General features: G+C 42.4%; 1 protein-coding gene across 1 annotated transcript; it reads right to left on the bottom strand.

The window, feature by feature from the left end:
- Positions 1-5,193: 5,193 nt before the first annotated feature.
- On the bottom strand, positions 5,194-13,545 carry LOC111951257 (SIN3-HDAC complex-associated factor-like). Its single transcript, XM_023969295.3, has 6 exons — positions 13,450-13,545; positions 9,073-9,200; positions 8,362-8,461; positions 7,989-8,103; positions 7,587-7,737; positions 5,194-5,803 (listed from the first exon to the last, which is right to left on the bottom strand). Exons 2-6 carry the CDS (start codon positions 9,198-9,200, stop codon positions 5,599-5,601), a joined length of 699 nt encoding a protein of 232 aa, XP_023825063.1. The 5' UTR covers positions 13,450-13,545; the 3' UTR covers positions 5,194-5,598.
- Between the last annotated feature and the right edge of the window lie 489 nt (positions 13,546-14,034).

Genomic DNA, 14,034 nt, shown 5'->3' with positions numbered 1-14,034 from the left:
TAGTGGGCTACACCGGTAATTCATCCACGAACCGGTTTGGGTTTTTATAATTTTAATGTTTAGTTTGTTAAATGTCAAAATTGAGTAATGAAAGTAGAACAATTATAACATATTTTTTTATTTCACCTTTATTTAACCAGGTTGGCCAGTTGAGAATAAATTCTCATTTACAACTGCGACCTGGCTAAGATAAAGCAAAGCAGTGCGACACAAACAACAACACAGAGTTGCACATGGAATAAACAAACATACAGTCAATAACACAATAGAAAAATCTATATACAGTGTGTGCAAATGAGGTAAGATAAGGGAGATAAGGCAATAAATAGGCCATAGTGGCGAAATAATTACAATTTAGCAATTAAACACTGGAGTGATAGATGTGCAGAAGATGAATGTGCAAGTAGAGATACTAGGGTGCAAAGGAGCAACAACAACAAAAAATAACAGTGTGGGGATGAGGTAGTTGGATGGGCTATTTACAGATGGGCTATGTACAGGTGCAGTGATCTGTGAGCTGCTCTGACAGCTGGTGCTTAAAGTTAGAGAGGGAGATATGAGTCTCCAGCTTCAGTGATTTTTGCAATTCGTTCCAGTCATTGGTAGCAGMGAACTGGAAGGAAAGGCGGCCAAAGGAGGAATTGGCTTTGGGGGTGACCAGTGAAATATACCTGCTGGAGGGCGTGCTACGGGTGGGTGCTGCTATGGTGACCAGTGAGCTGAGATAAGACGGGGCTTTACCTAGCAAAGACTTATAGAGGAAAACATAGAACTTACTAGCACAGCCAAAGACACTTTATAGTCTATAACTCAGTGTTGGGACAGCTTCCGAAGCAGAAAAGGCCTAGAAATCRGTTCAAAATAAGAACTGCCATTGAATCAATAAAAAATACATTGTCACAGAGGAAATATACATTGTCACTAGAGGCATATAAAGACAAAAGAAACRTAAGTGTGTAAATAACACGAGTGCATGTAATAAAGAAAATGAAGGACTACAAGGAAATGGTGGAATTGAACAAATAACTTTAGTTCTAATCTAGAGTGAGGCTACAAGAGGATTTTGATTCCTATGAAAAGTTAATAGGATGCTTCAGTCAGTTTTGTCCTATTATTTGTGGTCGACGTTTAGAAGAGTATAAAGTAATCAGTTTTAAAGCCAATTTTCCTGTAATTCTGAACATTGTTTTCATGTCTTATGAAGTGTTCATGCATTGCCTTCTGACAGTATTCATCCCCTTGATTTATTCCATATGTTGTTGCGTTTCAGCCTGAATTCAAAATGGATTACATAAAAATAAAAATGTCACCCAACACATATTTTTTGAAATTTTACCAAATTTACCAAACCCAACAATTTCAAAGATTTTACTGAGTTACAGTTCATATCAGGAAATCAGTCAATTTAAATAAATTCATTAGGCCTAATCTATGGATTTCATATGACTGGGCAGGGGTGCAGCCATGGCTGGGCCTTGGAGGGCATAGGCCCACCCACTTGGCATCCAGGCCCACCCACTGGGGAGCCAGGCCCAGGCAATCAGAACGAGTGTTTCCCCACAAAAGGGCTTTATTACAGACAAAAATATTCCTCAGCACCACCCCAACAGACGAAAAAGCCAGATGTGGAGGTCCTGGGCTGGCGTGATTACATGTGGTCTGCAGTTGTGAGGCCGGTTGGAAGTACTGCCAAATTCGCTAAAACGACKTTGGAGGCAGCTTATGGTAGAGAAATGAACATTAAATTATCTGGCAAGCTCTGGTGGACATTCCTGCAGACAGCATGCCAATTGCACACTCCCTCAACATGATCCATCTGTGGCATTGTGATGTGACAAAACTGCACATTTTAAAGTGTACTATAGAGATTAGCCTACTTTATAAAGACTGGATTTCACACAATACATCATTATTCAAATAGTGTTATGACCAGAAAAAACATGGTTTGTTTGAGGATGATGACAGATGGTTTTACTATAAAACAGAAACCATGTCAAAACAGGGCATCTTCGCATGGGCAATAAAAAGGAAATATACTTGAACTGAAAGATTCTACACGCTTGCTACAAAATTAGCAACAAATCAGTATTAATCACTGTAGTAAGGCTGTAGTAATGATACAGGCTTTAAATATCGCCTCCAATTAGAACTCTTAGATAAAATCATAGTTAAATACMAAAAATATATACATTTAGGCTACACACGACACTCATTACTACACAAGCATCTTTAGGACTCTGTTGAACTGGTTGGGTTGGTGGGAAGATGCCTAATGAATGCAGGTGTGCACCCTTTATACTAGGAATGGCCCTGCCTCTTTCCAGGTGGTCGTTATTGCGTTTTTAATTTTCCCTGACGAGCTTTTCCCCAAATCACCACCAAGGGCCACACATGCCTTTATAATACAGTATGACAGTATTCTTTTGTGTCTAATGTAGGCCATCTTCATGATGGCTGGTTCAGACAGTATAGTCGAAGTACAATCATTGAACTATCTTTCAATGGCATTATAGTTAGTTATACTTTTCAGCCATGCTATTGTATCCTTGTATTAAAAGGGACAAAGCTTCAAGAAGAGTCATGGCTTTTGTGTAAAGATACATATCTGGCCAAAACAATTAGGCATATTCCAGAGATRGAGAAAAAAAAAAGAGAGACTGATACTCAAAAGCAAAACTACATTTAATGAACAAGTTTAAATGGTGTATAAAAATACAAAATTAGTTTTGAGAAAGAATTGGGACTTTCCAAGACAGATAAATAACAGTGCATATCTACCACATGCGAGTAGCACTACCACATAAAATAAGCACATTCTACAGCTGTATAGGAGATCTCAGGAGAATTACGCCTAGTTAGTTTACATAAACCAAGCTATGAGTAATAGTATAGTTTTGATACAATCCATATCACAGTATATGGCAACATTTACATAATGTGAATTCAATAGTACAAGCCCCCTGAACTTTAACAGAACAAAGGTTATGGTAGGTTACAGGAGAAAGTAATAAAAATAGTCAACAATAACCAAAAAAATGATAAAACACATACAAATAAATTAACAAAGAGAAATGACCACTTCCCCTAACATTCAATCAATCCTGAAGATTAAAGGAACATTAAACAAACTTGAGTCCATGTCTGATGCCTTTATACATAAACACATTACTAATAGGGTTGCGTAGTAAAGCTTTGATCAAACCATGGTGACCAATCTGTATGTTGAAATAGCTGTCATCATACACTGAGTGTAGAAACCATTAGGAACGCCTTCCTAATATTGAGTTGCTCCTTTTGCCCTCAGAACAGCCTCAATTCGTCAGGGCATSGACTCTACAAGGAGTCGAAAGCGTTCCACAGGGATGCTGGCCCATGTTGACTCCAATGTTTCGCACAGTTGTGTCAAGTTGGCTGGATGACCATTCTTGATACACACGGGAAACGGGTGAGCGTGAAAAACCCAGCAGCGKTGCAGTTCTTGACACTCAAACCGGTGCATCTCACACCTACTACCATATCCCGTTCAAAGGCACTTAAATATTTTGCCTTGCCCATTCACTCCCTGAATGGCACACATACCCAATCCATGTTTCAATTGTCTCTAGTCTTAAAAATCCTTATTTAACCTGTCCCCTCCCCTTCATCWACACTGATTGAAGTGGATTTAACAGATGACATCAATAAGGGATCATAGCTTTCACCTGGTCTGTCTGTGTCATGGAAATAGGAAGTGTTTTGTACACTCAGTGCTAATATTAACCATAAGCAGAGAATAAAATACTGTATATTGAACATGATAGCTTATGGAATAATGAGTTTGCATTCATTTGGCATGTGAGCTTGCACATCTAGATCCAAATATAACAAATACATTAACTGAATACCCAAAAAGCGCCTGCCCGCGATGAGTAGAAGAGATCTGCCCTACCCCCCCCCCCCCCCCCCGGGATGCAATGTAAATACAGGCTTGAGTCTATTTCACTGTAGAATAAAATKCTAAGACAATGTCAGTGTCAAATAAATCTTACCGTGTTTTGAATAACATTTAAATTATATGAACAGTAGTGAATATGCATGAGGTACAGAACAAGAAAACACATTTCTTGAAATAAAAGTGAAGACAGAAGTAGCCTACACGAGGGATGAGGGAGGGGTTTAGATTAAAGTTACCTTGTACTGACAATTGTATAGAACCAGCCATGACAGTTTTGGGACATGTACTAAGAACTAAMTGTTGGTGGCCTATTCACTACGTTGTAGTCTTGTCCATTTATATTCAAAAATATATTCAGAACTGTACAGTATTTTGCGCCAAACAGAGGCAAAGTGACAGACAAAAATAGTGTTATTATTTCACCCCTAAGGTCATCATGCTAAAGATGTAGATGGATTTGTACAACCGAGTCCTGCAGGACTTGAACAGTTCTTGGAAAGCGTCAAACCTAAAGTACAATTACAAGGCATCAAATCTCTCAATAGGAGAAAACCAGGGAATCTTTTTGGTTGGCCCACTCAGCTAGTCTTTTGACATCATAGGCCCAGTTCCATTCAGCATCTTAGCCACTTCCCAGAACCCCGTTTGTGTTCAGAGATTTGAAAGGAATAAATAAGTGTCCACTATACMATCACCTTCAGATATGCTCTAAGGGGCTAGGAAACTAAATGGAACTGGTCCGTAGACTGAGATAGGAAGTGCTCAAAAAGTGCTGCTCCARGGTCAGTTGGTGGGTTTTAGCTTATAATGGTTCAGGTGAGGACTGGCGATCGAGAGCGCTTGCATCAGGATCACTGCTTAGAGGGCACACTACAGGCTCCCTTTAAACGTTTGAATATGCTTTGTACGTACATCCAAAGACACTGAACAAGATCACTGGCCTTACATATTAAACGTGCACTGGAAAGAGTATAGTATCAATACAACAGAGTACACCTGGCGCACAATCAAGGGTGGATATGACATTGGTTGTGTACACGTGTCCCTTTACAGAAGAATAAGGCTCTGGACAAACTYTTTAAAATTGCATCATTTCTTCCCACTTTTCAAACCTCTGACATAATTTGTCACATGGCATTTTCTACAGCTTTACCCTAACAATATTAGGTGTCCGATCAGTGACCATGTGGCGTAAGGGAAAGAAAAGAGAGAAAAAAAGAGAATGCATCCTTTCAGAAAGGGACCAGGGCCGTGTTTGCGCGCACATATATGTGTGAGGTACAAGACAGGAGAAGGCAGTGTGGAAGGCTGTTCTCTATCCTAAAGGATATGGCTCTATCCTACTACAAAAGGTACAGTTCCAGAGGTCTCCATTTCTCATACAGCTTTTGTGAATCCAGCATTTCATATTGAAAACAAATTGTGAATATTCACAATCTCATAGCACTCAGAGAGAAAGAATCAATATTTGTTAACAGATATAATAGAACAAACCTCACTGCATCCTGGTACAGAACACAACATTTGATAAGTCGTCCAGCTGCTCTTGAATAGAAAGCAATACCAGTAGACGTCATAAAATCCCAACGGTATCCATCTGACTTCTTTAGAGTGTCATATGACATTATGACATCAAATCCCCACTCTTCCTTCCTTCCCCTCCCCTAATCTTCTTTAACCTGGGGGGGCGGGGGGCTGTTCGGTGGGGCGTGGCGCATCACGTTCGCTCTGCTCGCCTGTGCTTCCTCCTCTCCTTCCTCTTTTGGCTGGTGCTGCCGTTTCTTCTGGCAGCAGGGCTTRTAGAGGTGGGGGTCTAAGAGGACCTCTCCGAAGCGTCCCTTGTAGATGATGCCACAGCACACTTTCTGCCTAAAACCCACAGAGGACGGTCAAGACAGCAAAGCACTATAGTGAGAGAGGGAATCAAATAAAACAAATGTACCATGAAGGAGGATTAAATAGGGCTAAGGAGTTCATTTTTATTTTGCATTTATTTTAACCAGGTAGGCCATGTGAGAACAAGTTCTCATTTACAACTGTGACCTGGCCAAGATAAAGCAAAGAAGTGCGACACAAACACAGCGTTACATGGGATAAACAAATATACAGTCAATAACACAATAGAAAAATCTATATACAGTGTGTGCAAATGTAGTAAGATTAGGGAGGTAAGKCAATAAATAGGCCATAGTGGCGAAATAATTACAATTGAGCAATTAAACACTGGAGTGACAGATGTGCAGAAGATGAACGTGCAAGTAGAGATACTGGGGTGCAAAGGAGAAAAAAAACTAAAAAAACAATATAGGGATGAGGTAGTTGGGTGTGCTATTAACAGATGGGCTATGCACAGGTGCAGTGATCTGTAAGCTGATGTTTAAAGTTAAAGAGGGAGATATGAGTCTCCAGCTTCAGTAATTTTTGCAGTTCGTTCCAGTCATTGGCAGCAGAGAACTGGAAGGAAAGGCGGCCAAAGGGGGATTTGGCTTTGGGGGTGAAATATACCTGCTGGAGCACGTGCTACGGGTGGGTGCTGCTATGGTGACCAGTGAGCTGAGATAAGGCGGGGCTTTACCAAGCAAAGACTTACATATGACCTGGAGCCAGTGGGTTTGGCGACGAATATGAAGCGAGGGCCAGCCAACGAGAGCATACAGGTCGCAGTGGTGGGTAGTATATGGGGCTTTGGTGACAAAAGGGATGGCACTGTGATAGACTGCATCCAATTTGCTGAGTATAGTGTTGGAGGCTATTTTGTAAATGACGTCGCCGAAGTAGGATAGTCAGTTTTACGAGGGTATCTTTGGCAGCATGAGTGAAGGATGCTTTGTTGCGAAATAGGAAGCCGATTCTAGATTTAATTTTGGATTGGAGATGCTTAATGTGAGTCTGGAAGGAGAGTTTAGAGTCTAACCAGACACCTAAGTATTTGTAGTTGTCCACATATTCTAAGTCAGAACCGTCCAGAGTAGTGATGCTAGACGGGCAGGCAGGTGCGGGCAGCGATCGGTTGAAGAGCATGCATTTAGTTTTACTTGCATTTAAGAGCAGTTGGAGGCCACGGAAGGAGAGTTGTATGGCATTGACGCTCGTCTGGAGGTTAGTTAACACAGTGTCCAAAGAAGGGCCAGATATATACAGAATGGTGTCGTCTGCATAGAGGTGGATCAAAGAATCACCCGCAGCAAGAGCGACATCATTGATGTATACMGAGTCGGCCCGAGAATTGAACCCTGTGGCACCCCCATAGAGACTGCCAGAGGTCCGGACAACAGGCCCTCCAATTTGACACACTGAACTCTGTCTGAGAAGTAGTTGGTGAACCAGGCGAGGCAGTCATTTGAGAAACCTAGGCTGTTGAGTCTGCCGATAAGAATGCGGTGATTGACAGAGTCGAAAGCCTTGGCCAGGTTGATGAATACGGCTGCACAGTATTGTCTTTAATGATGCATTAATTATGAGGAAATACAGCATCTGAACCCAAACTGGTGGAGTATAACATGGGATGTATTCATTTGGGCAGACCGTAGCAAGGCATTTTGCAACAGAAAACGAGTGTTTCTCATTGGACAAGTTCATGTAATTCCTCATTAGTTTCAGTCTTTTTGGTGCCTGATAAATATGACCCTGATTCCACCAGACCAGCCATTACCTTTTCCAGTAGGTGAGGTCCAGGAAAGAGAAGACTGGCGAGTGGGTGGCACCTGGTGAGAGTTCCACGTCCGAGCCCTCGTCTGATTGGTTGCTGTAGCTTGGAGAATGGGCGGGGGAGGCACTGGAGGTGGTGCTGTGGGCGTCAGAGTCTGTGGGGGCCAGGCAGAGCACAATCAGAAACTCTTCTCAACTTATTCATAACATAGCAGACATGGTTCAGATATACATCTAATATTCATTTTGGAATTAGTCCAAAAATATAAATCGAGGTCTCTTGTTTCACAGCCCTTTAGGAAGGATAAATAATGGAGAGAAGAGTTGTGATACATTTACTTTTGAAACACCAAAGTCTGCACTTCACAAGGCAGCGTAGCTGGGAGACAGAGTATCAGCTGCTTACTGTGTCTCTTGAGCTCCTTCTGCACTCGGCTGATCTGGCTTGGCCTGGCTCTCTTCATCTTCTTGGWYCTCACTGTCGTCTTCCAGCTTGACCCTGAACCTTTAGCATCAACAACCTGTGACACAGGAGAGAAGGGTTGAGTGACATCAGAGCAGGATGGATGTCTGTTTCCAAGGTAACTGCATGAATGTATAGAATGGCCTATAGGACAGCAAACAAACAGGGTGCACTGCATCTAAGAAAAAGTGGTTATTATACRCCTACAGTTGTGTCAGTCACTCCCTGTAATGGTGTTGTCTTAAGACKTATTATTTGCAATACTGAGAGTGGATGGGAGTAGGACAGGGAGTATGGATGGATTCTGAGGCCTTACATGATTCCAGTTCTTTATGGATCCGTCTGGGAGTTTCTTCCACCTTTTCACCAGGAGAACACAGGCATTACAGATCTCCCCAAAACGCACCTCACTCAGCCTGGAGAGACACATTATAGGGGAGAGAATGAGGATGAGTTTCATATGGAGAGAGGTGTGTGAGAGAATGAACGATGACAGCCTTGAAGCTCAGCGTGTGGTTATTATTATCCCTGCTCCAGTCAGTGGGAGTCGGTCAGAGCTATTTTCTGCCAGAACGCTTCTCCTGTTGACTCACATCACCGGTTACCATAGCAATGGACTGACGCATACTGGCCCGGCCAATAGCGGAGAGGCAGAGTGACAAGGTGAGGATGTAAAACTCTTTAAAAATCTGGTTGCATACAAAAATGTCCTCGTTTGATAAACTCCATGGGTAAAATACTCAATTATTTAGGTTATTGCATTGGGAGTTAAAACAAAAACGGTCTCCAAAACGGAATGAATATCTAATTGCATTACAGAGTGCATGGCTGTAACAAGGTGTCGCATAGTCATTCGAATGAGCATTGACAAAAATCCTAAAAAGAATGCGATGACTTTACTGTCCAAATCTGACAGAAAGTCTTAAGGCCTCAGACCTCTCTACCCCCAGAGAGAAGCTGAGAGCTGGACCTGCCCAGGGTCTGAGCTCTTGGTCTGAGCCAGTGTATAGAGGAGTGGTCCACTCACCCGAAACAGCTGTGAAAGTCCCTCTCGTAGCGCTTGCTGTCGGTGAAGCGGGAGCTGGAAGACTTGGCCCGACAGATACAGCAACCATCTATGCTCCGGTACATCTTGGGCTTGTGGAAGCCAAACATCTGGGACATACAGGAGATACAGGAATGAAGCAATGATAGCTTACACTCACATATGTTTATATACAATCTATGGATATGTAATCTGGCAAAAATGATGATGACACACCCATCGGTCTATTTCTTGGAGAGGATAGCCTAATCACTGATTCAACAGTATACAGGTCGGGCGACTAACTGTTTTCATTCAAAGGTTGACTGTTCATAAGAGTTTCCTGTCCCTGAACCATCTCTTCAGGAGAGTTCAGTTCACAACAGCATGGAATAACAGTCTTCATAATTCACGCACATGGCCGTAACTACATACGAGGACACAGAAGTCCGGACCTCGGTCATTTTGTCTAATGTGAAAAAAGACCATTTAAAAACCTTCCCACGACTCCCGTCTACACATCCCCCAAATAAACAAAACAACTCTCGAAGAATGACTGCAGAACTGGTAAGTCGTTTCTTATAGATGTGTCAGTCAGGTGGCTAGCTGCCGGCAGAGACTTCTTTTGCGGTAACGTTTAAGAGTTCTGGCTAGAATGACCAAACCAGCTAGAAGGATGAAGTAAGCTACCGTTAAACGGAGCCTACGTCAACAGGAAACATTTTTTTTTACTAAGTAGTCATAACTTTGCTTTAAAGAGAGTAAGTAGGCTACTGAGAGATCGTGGTGAGGCTGAGGCACGCGTGCAGGAGAACGCAGAGGAAGCACTCAGAGAGGTTAGTACAGTGGTTCCAAAACACTTGGAGTCAGTGCCTCATATGGGGCGGTCTTTTGAGAAAATCTGTAAGATTATCATCAAAAAAGTTACAAGATCAATATACATCTTCCCTATAGGCCTATATTAAAATGCTAACAATACAGCTCTATAGAAATGTAATAAGTTTCCATTTCATCTGATGCTACAGTGGGAATCATTTATCATACTTCCTCCATGAACATTACAATGGTATAGCTAATAGGCTGTGCTTGTAGATTGACAGGTGAAACAACCTACAGCAGCCAAGATGATAACGGCCAGAGTCATTTTTGTTGTTCTCCAAATAGCATTTTGAAGGGTTTTAATTGTATAGAAAAGCAGTAAATGAGCTTCAGGACCTCACTAAAACCCTGGTTATTGCCCTGTTCATGCATTACTATGAACATAACACAGTCATAGGCCTGCATCACACAATCCCTGTGGAGACGAGCCCCCTTAATGCTTGCATGGCCCAGAGTTCCAGACAGAGAGAACTAGGTTATCATCACGTCAATGAGCCCGGAACAGGACAGGCTGTCCATGTACCGTGACGCTGTTATGCAACCACAGTGCTGATGCAACGAAAAGCTATGTGGTCCCGACTCCCTATAGCAGGGATGCGGGCATGTGGTAGCATCCATGTGATGCTCGATTGTCCGTGGTCACAGATCCGATTATGATGTGAAAAGGGATAAAAGGGAGTTGATACATCGTGATTAAAGCTTTTTTTGTTTCATCGTGCCAAAGACATTAAAAGGTTAAGCTAACCGCTGTGAATGTAATAGCCTACCTACATTTAAAAAAAGAAGATACACTGTAAAAGCCATACATGTGGTCAGCAGGACCGGTCGTAAATCTTTAGCGCACAAACGATTGTATAATACCAGCTCTGACGTAAACTCAAAAAGAAAAATAAACGTCCCTTTTTCAGGACCCTGTCTTTCAAAGATAATTCGTAAAAATCCAAATAACTCCACAGATCTTCATTGTAAAGGGTTTAAACACTGTTTCCCATGCTTGTTCAATGAACCATAAACAATTAATGAACATGCACCTGTGGAACGGTCGTTAAGACACTAACAGCTTACAGACGATAGGCAATTAAGGTCACAGTTATAAACACTTAGGACACTAAAGAGGCCTTTCTACTGACTCTGAAAAACACCAAAAGAAAGATGCCCAGGGTCCCTGCTCATCTGCGTGAACGTGCCTTAGACATGCTGCAAGGGGGCATGAGGACTGCAGATGTGGCCAGGGCAATACATTGCAATGTCCATGCTGTGAGACGCCTAAGGGAGACAGGACGGACAGCTGATCGTCCTCGCAGTGGCAGACCACGTGTAACAACACCTGCACAGGATCGGTACATCCGAACATCCCACCTGCAGGACAGGTACAGGATGGCAACAACAACTGCCCAAGTTACACCAGGAACGCACAATCCCTCCATCAGTGCTCAGACTGTCCACAATAGGCTGAGAGAGGCTTACAAGCCCTCAGTCCAGCCTGTTGTAAGGCAGGTCCTCACCAGACATCACCGGCAACAACATCACCTATGGGCACAAAGCCACTGTCGCTGGACCACACAGGACTGGCAAAAAGTGCTCTTCACTGACGAGTCACGGTTTTGTCTCACCAGGGGTGATGGTCGGATTTGTGTTTATCGTTGAAGGAATGAGCATTACACCGAGGCCTGTACTCTGGAGCGGGATCGATTTGGAGGTGGAGGGTCCATCATGGTCTGGGGCGGTGTGTCACAGCATCATCGCACTGAGCTTGTTGTCATTGCAGGCAATCTCAACGCTGTACGTTACAGGGAAGACATCCTCCTCCCTCATGTGGTACCCTTCCTGCAGGCTCATCCTGACATGACCCTCCAGCATGATAATGCCACCGAAGAGCCCGGATCTCAATCCCATTGAGCACATCTGGGACCTGTTGGACCCCCCAGAAATGTCCAGGAACTTGCAAGTGCCTTGGTGGAAGAGTGGGGTAACAGCAAGAACAGGCAAATATGGTGCAGTTCACGAGGAAGAGATGCACTGCAGTACTTAATGCAGCTGGTGGCCACACCAGATACTGACTGTTACTTTTGATTTTGAACCCCCCTTTGTTCAGGGACACCTTATTCCATTTCTCTTAGTCACATGTTTGTGGAACTTGTTCAGTTTATGTCTCAGTTATTGAATCTTATGTTCATACAAATATTTACACGTTAAGTTTGCTGAAAATAAACGCGGTTGACAGTGAGAGGACGTTTCTATTTTTGCTGAGTTTATATAGGCCCAATAGCCAACATGCTTCGAAGGATGCAGGCGGGGCGACATGGTGCCRACTGTACACTGAACTGGTGATGTGCTTGCCAAATTTACTACGTTCAAAATAACTGCTTTTAATCGTTTTTTCATCAATAATTGGATCAAATGAAAACAACCACTGCATTGTCTACTGGTTTTTAAAATTACATTATTTAAGTAAAATAAAAAAAGACTTGCATATGTCGAATGTACATCGATCACCACCCACAGAGAAAGCATGGTCCCCTCTAGTTCTCCTGCATCATAAACAGCATCTATATTCAGACACAATTTGACCTTACGAGTACGAATGCTGCTTCTACCAGTTCGTAAAACCACCCAAAACAATTACTACCACGTGACACTCAACACCGCTGCTGCTATACTGCATCTTTCTCCATGTCTTTGTTTTCCGAATTATTGTGCGTCAGTGCGCAGTGGGAAGGTTCCAAACCCACTGACTGTAAACACATGCACGTTTCAGAGAAGCTGGTTGCTACCTACTTTTAGGAAGTTTATTAACACAAGTGTTAATTATTTAAAGTTAGAAGACCTGAACAGTCCATGCATGCAAACAAGTTACAGGGTTGAACAATATTGGAAGGGGACCAGTGGCATGTTTGGCGCTGAGCCACACACCCACCTACCACACAAATGTCACTCACACCCAAAATGTTTTACTCAGATTGTAATCGAAACTTGATAAAATAAAAAAAGGTTATAACACAACGAAATGATTAACTCCTTGTCAAGTATTCTGGCCTACACTGTTTGCATTGAAGGTTTTGTTGATGCGGCGGTATGGTGTCTTGAAAACGAAACCAGCCTAGTCTACATAACATAAATACGTTATTTGAAAAAAAGAATATTACATAACTATTTAAAATAGTGTAGGTTAGAATTGTTGTGTTGTTGCACAAAAACAAAACATTTGTTGGACTCTAGTCCTGATCAAAGAATGTGAGCATTCATTGTCACTGGATGCCAAGCAGAAGAAATGAGCGCCCAACACGAATACCATTTCCAGTGTGTCATTCGCTGACAAAAAACTGAAATAAACATGAATTAACTCAAAGTTTAAAACAATTTAGAATAATAAAGAAACGTTTGAATGGCTTTTTATAGATATTTAACCATGTTAAATAGCCTACATCCTCGAATAACTTCAGGCATACTGTGAAGCTTGACAGACAGCCAATTCTATTTCAAACAAAGTAATGTCCTTACCTTTATTTATAGTCAATGATGAATGAGTTGTAATAGTTATAAAAAACGTCGTTAGTAAGCTATTTAAACTCATGTAACACTGAATACACCATTAACGTCCACACCGTTCGGATGTTGCCGTTTTACTTGCGTGTCTGGGGGAGAATCTCAATTGTTTTAGCTCGCGTCCTCTCTCAACTTGTTTTCAAAACCCATTGGAGGAAAATGTCAGAGGGGCGAGACCTCTGGCTCTCTGATCCAATGGGTTTTGAGAAGGAAGCGAGGACGCGAAGACTCCCTAGGAGTATTCGAGATGTTTACGCATGCGCGTTTGGCAACGCCACCATTTTCTGATTTTCTTCAATCAAACCAATTTACATACGGAACTGTAGTTTTGACTGCGTCTGCATTCTATTGCCCATACAAGGAGGGGAATTACGCGGGAAATGGGGGGTGGAACCAGTTGAAATCTGTGCGCTGTGAATCGAAGAAAGGAGGCGTGACTACTCCGAAAATACAGAGGCAGCATGTCTGTAGGTAGGCTACGTGTGGTACGTGTAGCACATTAGGTCGTTTTAACAGACAATTTAGTCTATTTTAAACAAG

The sequence above is a fragment of the Salvelinus sp. IW2-2015 genome, linkage group LG24, assembly GCF_002910315.2.
Source record: "Salvelinus sp. IW2-2015 linkage group LG24, ASM291031v2, whole genome shotgun sequence".
NCBI classification, from domain to species: Eukaryota; Metazoa; Chordata; class Actinopteri; order Salmoniformes; family Salmonidae; genus Salvelinus; species Salvelinus sp. IW2-2015.
This window is presented reverse-complemented; position numbering and strand designations above follow the sequence as displayed.